This window comes from Engraulis encrasicolus, chromosome 5 (assembly GCF_034702125.1).
Source record: "Engraulis encrasicolus isolate BLACKSEA-1 chromosome 5, IST_EnEncr_1.0, whole genome shotgun sequence".
Taxonomy (NCBI): Eukaryota; Metazoa; Chordata; class Actinopteri; order Clupeiformes; family Engraulidae; genus Engraulis; species Engraulis encrasicolus.
In genome coordinates, this window is record NC_085861.1 from 33,702,658 (window position 1) to 33,711,102 (window position 8,445).

General features: G+C 41.7%; 1 protein-coding gene across 2 annotated transcripts; it reads right to left on the reverse strand.

The window, feature by feature from the left end:
- Positions 1–493: 493 nt before the first annotated feature.
- Positions 494–8,119, reverse strand: pafah1b3 (platelet-activating factor acetylhydrolase, isoform Ib, gamma subunit). 2 transcript variants are annotated; one of them, XM_063198152.1, is made up of 6 exons: positions 8,035–8,119; positions 7,665–7,749; positions 7,446–7,535; positions 7,195–7,311; positions 5,363–5,485; positions 494–1,655 (listed from the first exon to the last, which is right to left on the reverse strand). In XM_063198152.1, exons 2-6 carry the CDS (start codon positions 7,743–7,745, stop codon positions 1,383–1,385), a joined length of 684 nt encoding a protein of 227 aa, XP_063054222.1. In that variant the 5' UTR covers positions 7,746–7,749; positions 8,035–8,119; the 3' UTR covers positions 494–1,382. The 2 variants fall into 2 exon arrangements, with proteins under 2 accessions (XP_063054222.1, XP_063054223.1); XM_063198153.1 differs by having other exon boundaries at positions 7,957–8,046.
- Positions 8,120–8,445: the final 326 nt, after the last annotated feature.

Genomic DNA, 8,445 nt, shown 5'->3' on the forward strand with positions numbered 1-8,445 from the left:
CTTTGACGGGATCCGGATCATAGTGACTCGTTCCTTTCAAAGAGTCGTTCAAAAAACTGGCTCTTTTTAAATTATTTATTCAGTGTTTAAAATGTAATGTGTTGATTCTACCTCTAGGTAAATTTGTCCAAACAACAATTGATTATCCTCCTGCTTCTAAAGAGGCATTTCTGCCACTCTATTAGGCAGACAATTGTGTTTTCCCCCCCAAATTCAAGTACTCATGTCAAGGTCACGTGCTTAAAAGGAATGAAAAATGAACGAAAAAGTGGTAGCGTGGCTTCCCCAGCTGTGATCCGGTTCCCATCGTTCACTTCTGGGAGCCGTTCAAAAAAATTGGCTCGTTCGTGAACGTCACAACACTACGAGGAGTACAGTAAGACGGTTCACCGTTACTAGCTGACAGATGGGAGGACCCTAGATTGCTTCATAGATCAACAAGACATGTGACAGAATCAGAATCAGAATCAGAAAGAGTCAGGGGCTACAGTAGTTCATTTTTTGTGTATATTGAGTTCAGCAATGAATGACACAGTTGAAAATGAACAATGAAACCTGACACACAAAAAAACACAAGACAACAAAACAAAAACAGTAACAAAAAAGAAAAGTGCTTGGTCCAAAACAAAATCCACGAGCACAAGCAAAGCAAATGCTTATTCACAACATCACCACGAGCAAGTGCAAGTCTGCGGTACGCAGCCTCTCTCATGTGCTAAAATATCACCTGTGTTTTAAAGCATTGGTGCTGTGTCAGAAGCAAGCTCTTCCAGCAAGGTAACAGGTCCCTTTAACATTTCTTTTTTCTAAACGTCCAATCATATAAACGTACTATTTGCGAAGGCAAGAGATGAGGATTTTGAGTAAGAGCAGGATAAGCCAGACGACCAATGTCCAAATCTAACAGAGTTATTAACATGACAATGAAGCTTACTAAACAGATTGGATGCCAAACTTAGTACATGTGGTGACAAGCGCCTAACAGGTGCTGTAACTGCTACATGTGGTATGAATCACTTGATAGGTGTAGCCACACATTTCATGGCCTTCTGCCTTGGCATCCAAACGAAATTGATATGTCAGCACAGCAGGCTCAATCTACAGTAGAGAATGCAGTGTAAGAAACCAACTAGCAAACAAAAGGAATGACTGGACAAGTCAGGAACACTTAAAGCACTGCATGTAGCCGGGGTTCATCCATCTGGACTTTGCATGTGTAATATGATATACAGTCCTCAAGTAGGCTTCAGTAGGCACAGCTATTCGGGGGTACGATTGGGGGTGGTGGTGGTTATTAGCCTGGCATTTAACTGCTTGCGTTTGGACCCGAGTGAGCGAAAAGGTAGGCTCTGTGTGTGTGTCGACGACATCAGCGACTCAGCTCAGGAGACCTGGTTCTCGGCAGCAGGGTGGTCCAACAGGGCCTTGATGCGGTGGTGGAGGGGCTCGCACACCTTCTGGTAGGCCTGCGGCGTCAGGTGCAGGTAGTCGTACAGGTCCTGGTGCCAGATGGTGCCGTCTGAGTGCACAAAGCCCGGGTCCACACTCAGGAAGGAGGCGTGGGGCAGCGACGACACCTCGTGCTGAACCAGCTGGTTGACCTCCGCGTTCCGCTCCCGCAGCGGGTTGGGGTTCTTACCGCGTGGCAGCAAGCCCTGTTCCAAGGTACAGAGAAGTCTTCCATGAGGTTGGCTTTGTAAATTACATTACATTACATTACATTGCATTAAGCAGACACTTTATAACCAAAGCGACTTTCAAAAGAGCACTTGATCATAGCCAACATTGCTATGATTATTGTAAATGAAATTAGTTTTTCCAAAAATGCTATAAAAGTAATATTTAAACATAATTTCTATCTGAATCATAAAATCATACGGTATACTCCAAATCCATATCCATATCTTTCCCAGTTTAATCTATGGCAACCTTTATATATTCATGAAAATAATTATAGAGAACGGCACAGAGGTTCTCTAAAAACCCAAATTTCACTGACCATGCCCAAAACGGTCTACCAAAGCATGAAATGGTAATGCGTTCATGGTAAAAAAAAAAAAAAATCAATTTAAAATTCTGTAAAAATAATGAAAAACTAATCCTGCTCTTTGCGACAAGCGAGAGACATCACAATACAACTGACGGCCAAGCAAAAGCTGATATCCGTGTTTCCCAAGTGATAGTAGTAGAACCACGTCAAAGAAGATGGAGCTAACAAGGGGCGAAGGCTAATACAACCATAGATGTGTATAGAAGTCTTCTATACACATCTATGAATACAACGTCCCATAGCAACATTCGGCCCCATGATTTTCAGGCATGGCCGCCATTCTGGAATGAATATCGGACAAATTACATTGCAATGCATTGGGAATGTATACAGGATTTCTACATAATAAGGTAAAAATAAATGTATGTAGCTATTGGAAATTCTTCCTTTATGAATGGTTATACCATCTCCTGTGTTTTTGGCACAATCAGTGCAGCAGTTAGTTTTCTATAAGGCTTAGCTAGCCATATTATGCTAACGTTAGCGTTAGAGCCGCGCTCTTTCCTATGGCCAAAGAACGTTATTGCCAGGGTGCGATTTGTTGAAGACCCAGAAGGGGGGGTAAGTTTCAGATTTTAAGCATTATCAATGGAGATAAATACCACAATATTAAACTCCTGTTAGAAAAGTGGAGGTATCAAAACCAGAAGTGGGGACAATCCCAAAAAATGTTTCCCTGCGTTTCCCAAAAAACCTTAAGTAGTACTTAAGCCTAAGTAGCACTTAACTCATTGGCTGCCTTGGCCGTCGAATGACGTCATTTCAAATAGTGACGCCCCCTACCTTCGACGTCGTTCGCCGACAATTGCGTTTTTTTACAGCCAGGCCTCGAGGACGGTCTGACCTATCTTCTGTATGAATTTCAAGCCTCAAGGCATTTTCTAACTGTTCCTGTAGGTGGCAGAAGTGTCCTTAGGAACAGTCAAGGCAGGGCTTTAGCTCAGAGCAAGATGAAATGTCAAGACAAAAACACCCCTTTTTTACTATTATAATATAATCTCAAAAGTAGCATAGCAAAATCATTTTTGAAAGTAAAGCACCTGTGACAGTAGTCTACTTTCTTGCCCTCTGATTTTAACACAGGTAGGCTACTGATTTTAGTGTCAGAGCCTGGCCAAAAAAAAAACCTTCCTCTCATGACCAAAATACAATCCCCTGTTGCTATCTAGCTAGAAGGCATTGTAGCTAACTTGCCCAAAATACACCATGAGATGATCTGTGTGACAACCTTTCATTTTGGATAATGTGATCAGCCTACACAACATCAGGATGTTGCTTACAAAATATCATCTAACAGGAGAATGCACGGGACTAGTGGTGATGTGTCCCAACTGAGGTAACTTGGGTATAAAGTTTGCTACGCTAGCTAGCTAGCTAGCACGAAATCGCTAACAACTTACAACTAAGCCTAAATAAAGGAGCCTTGGTAAGTCAACTATTTTTTACTCAATCCACAGTTATTTTTATGGATCTGTATAGTATGATCAGCTTACTGTATCATCAAAAAAGACAGGGGGGTTGCAGATTCTTGGAACAGAGTAGCCTTTGTGTCTGGTCAGATGCATTCAGCTCACATTAGAAAGCATTGCACTTAGCCTCAGACCAGCTAGCATTCACCACTCCAATCGGCTTGTGAAATGTTGGATGTGTGATCAGTACTTTATCAAAAGAAAATTCATTGAACAATATATGACAAGATCACTATAGCAGAACCATGATGACAGTAATCATCAATCTGCAAATTGTCCGCTCTGCCTAAGAAGCTGCAGTAAGCTACGCTAAGCGGAGCTGAGTGCCTACCTGCCTCCCTCCCCCACAAGACACAACACAGTACTATTTCTGGAGGAAATAAACCAGCTGTGATTCGTTCTCCAACGAGGGGAGAGAGAGAGGGAGAGGGAGAGGGCAGCCTGCAGCGGGAGAGGTAGGGAGTTACCGGAGTTAGGGGCAACTGCTGTCATGATCCATGCTGCGCGCCAGCAACTAAACCAAAACACCCTTGTTTTCGAGTCCCCCCGTTATATTTCAGTATATTAGGTTGAAAAGGTCATACAAATGATCTTTTTGTTCAGGCTACAGATGACAGAAGACTGTGTAATAGCAGCTGATAGGTTTGGAGTTGTTAGGACGATGCCATTACGGGCAAAAACGTTTGCAGTTATAGTTCTACTTCAAATGGCGTTTTCTCAGCTTTTTGGCTAGAAAGCAGCATTTTGGCGAATTCCACTTAATTTCAACAGATGATTATGAAAGAACGGAAAGGGGTAGAGAGACACCGGTTTTTTCTGATGACAGATGAGCGTCTAATCTGTGTTTTGATAGGTATGGTGTTGACAGACACAGAACTCAATTTTCTGTGAGCCTCCAAAAAACACCCAAAATGCTGAAAAATGGCTGGCACTCCGAGGTACTCTTTTATGAAAATGGCTGGCAGCCAATGAGTTAAGTATGAGGGGCCTCCTAGGCAATATACCACATCACTAAAGGTTTATGCATACAATCCTTTTATAAGCCTAGACAAACAATATGTTTTCTCGCACATGCAAATAAAATGGTTGCGCCAAGTGCATGTGGGAGGTAAAAATAGTGCATGTATAAACTTTTCCCAGAATATCTCATCATTAGACACATTATGTGGCATGGGAAATCGATGGCGAAACTTTCATTTTACGCCGGAACTATCCTTTAAGTACTACTTAGGCTTAAGTACTACTTAAGAGCTTTTGGGAAACGCAGCCCAGGCTTGGCTTCTGTAGCAGCATAGACCCCGTCTACATTTATGAGGAAGCTTGCCAACAACAGATAGGATACAGGAAGAGCATTATAGGATTTACTGGCTCTGCTAATGTTCCATGCTGAGCTGTGCTAGTTGGCATCGTTTACATCTGCATTAGAGAAAGGTGTCTCCAGGCCCGGGGCATTTACACAGTACCAACAGGACTAGGGCTGCACAATATATCGAAAATGTATCGTTATAGCGATATCACGGCTTGCAATACACGTATCGCAAAAAGTTTCTAATTTTTTAATAACAGAGAATTTGGTGAAAAGGTAAAAAAAATGTATCAAAATATTGACATTTTATATGTATTTGTATTTATATATTAGCCATGATTTTTCCAAATGACAAATAATACTGCAATAAAACATTGCTATCAGTCGTTTTATACATGATAAAGTGTAGAATGATGAGTAGAGAGGGGAAAATATATGTATATATTAAAAAGTGAAATCGATATCGCGGTATACAGTCATGTTAACGTGTATCGCATATTTTTTCTAATATCGTGCAACCCTAAACAGGACACTTACCAGCACCAGTGTGTGGGCATGCGGCAGCCTCTGGTTGATTAGGTTCACAATTGCCATGATGCCACCACATATCTGATCTGGCTGATGGCCATGGTTATTTGTGCCTACCCATAATACCACAACCTAGAAGAGAGAGAGAGAGAGAGAGAGAGAGAGAGAGAGAGAGAGAGAGAGAGAGAGAGGGGAAATGGTTAAGGAATGAAATGTTTGTATGCATCATGTGTTTTGCACTAGTTACACTTACATCCCACTTTCATACAGGGCTCTGTTTTATTCCGCATGTGACCGTGTTACCCAGCTCGCAGAGGAAAGGAAATGCACACTGGCACAGTTCTCTGTCAGCCTGAGCATGCCACCAGGCTCTGCCCGCTAATGGATGACGGTATACGTTAGGGATGTGACAATATTGAATCGAATCTTGATTAATCGCGATACGCAGTCACGATACTGAATCGCGATCGCAAGGGCGCAGTATCGTGATGTGGCCTTTCAAAGTTCTGTTACCCTTTAGTCCAGAAAACCACCACATGATATGATGTGACAGTGCTTCCAAGCTTCAAATCATCATCATTATTATTTTGAAACTTTATTATTAGCCTTTTGCAACCTATTCTACATATAAACTATCATAGTTTTTATTTATATTTTATTGTATAATGTTGGCAAAGGTGAAAAAGAAAATTAATGAAGTAAATATCGCAATGCATAGCAATAATACATGTATCGCAATGCATCGTGATATCGCATCGTGGTATGTGTATCGTGATGCGCATCGAATCGTGAACTCCTTGCCAATACCCACCCCTGGTATACAGCGATGCTATTACGCAACCATGTTAATTGGAAAAATATTGGTGCTGTTGCTTTCTACTTTTTATGGTGAAATCCAAGCATGAACGTACAATTACTGACTGAGTTGTTACGAGCTACGATTAATATTACCAATATAGAGCGGAAAAATTTAAAACAATGGGTGGATAAGGATATTATGCAGGTTTGATGTTTTGGGAGTTTTTACCTACTTATCCATAAACTTCAATACAAAAAATGTAAGTCTAGTATTTATTTAATGTTTAGCCTCTAATCTGAGCTAATACCCATCTCCCTTGTATCTTATTTACACCTTCCATTGACTCCAAAAGCTTTACTGGTCTTGAATACTTAAACCATGTTAATTACCCTTTTGTAGAACTGTCTAAATCAGACATAACTTGCTGAGTATGAAGTTCCAACTTCCCCTTTCTTGTGTATTGCTTTCTAGCCGCATAGATCCACTGATTGCGCACCTACAAGAGGTTTTCAGTGTGGATAAGGTCAGGAGACCGAGATAGTCAATCCATGTATTGCTCTCCTTTGAAGCGTTTGGGGGTTAAGACGGATGTGCTAAACCTTGTACAGTGAGATGGAGCATTTCAGAACATTTTGGAGAAGGCACCAGAACCAGCAGAATGAACAGCCGCACAGTGCATTTCGAGATTGCCCAACACAACGTCACTGATCCATCAGTGGAACCAGGGTGAAGAGCCATTTGAAGCACAATCTATTCTCTTTATAGTTGTGTACAACTAGTACATGTATGTGTACAGTTAAAGCAATTTTCCATTCACTCATAGATGTGACGTAAAAACAAGACAACGCTTTCACAAAGAAAAGGGGCTCAACAGCTAGTAGAACCAGAAGGGAACTTTGTAAATGACCCCACAGTGCAAATTAATGAGGGCTTATTCTGATAATGTGGTGAGTATTAACTTGGCTGCACCAATTTTCATTTAGCGGCTCCATTCTGCGCAATGAAGCACACACACAGAGAGGGGGCAAACAGTGGCAATCACCTTTGGATTGATATGATCCAGCTCTCCATTCCCAAGCCTCCATAACACATGATGTGTGGCATCACCACCAATTCCAAAATTCAAAGCATGGAGTGGGGAAAACAGCTTTCTCCAGACCTAACAAACAACAGCACAGACGGCCATGTTATTTAACATGAGAAGAGAGCAGATGTGTAATGCGAATTGTGCACTATAACGTACATGCAGGTGGGTAGAACTCTAGGGTGAGGCTGTGGTGCACTGGAAATCACCTCGAACTCGTGCAAAAGCTGTACAAGGGAATCTCCCACAAAAAGGACATCGGGCTCCTTCCCTTTGCTGTCTGACACGAATCGGTTGTGCTGTGGGTGTGAGGGGGGAACCAAACATATAGGACAATGTCATTATAGTAGCTGACAACACTAAATAGTATATGTGTGTGCAAGCCGAGCGAGAAACTGAATACAGCGTGGCCCTTAATTGAAACGCACCATGCACATCCAGCGTCCATCCCCTTGGGTGTCTTGACTTGGGGTGGGAGTTGCTGCAGGGTTGGACTCATCCGAGCTCATCGCGCTGTCAGTGAACAAGAGAATTTCACGTTGATTATATACCACCCAAATCTGGACCCTCTAGATCTGAAATGTTTTCATCATATCAATGCTACACACGAAACGGAAACGCACAACGTCATTCACTAGATAGCCATTAGCTACAAACCCTACACAACGTGCCACGCAAATGTATTTCTTACAAAGTTTGGGTATGCTTATCTTTTCACACCTTTAATTTAACGGCCAATTGCTTTTAAAGAGGAAACCATGGACATGCACATTGTTAGAAAGGCTGTATGTCTGATACCTTAGAGTTGCAAGCTTCCTCGACTTCTGCAACAAATTTAATTCCTGGATGATACCATGTTCATACTATAGGTGGGTGCGTACAAAATACCAGACAATGCAGACTATTGTAAAAAGCTCGAAATCACTTTTCCTGTTAAGATTACTACTAAGATTACTACCAAGGTAAAAAAAAAAAAAGTTCACACACGACATGATGTTTCCTGCTTTATCGTCCTACTGGAACATGCAATTGAATGAGAAATATATTGACAACTCTACCATAAGATGGAATATTCTTTTGGTCATGTGCGCGGAAATGGGCTCATACGTCACGGAATGCATTCCAATATGCGAGCTTGCGTCCTCCACTTGTGCGTGTGGCCTCGTACCAGGAAGTATATCACTGACAACAGCATTATATTTCAATACA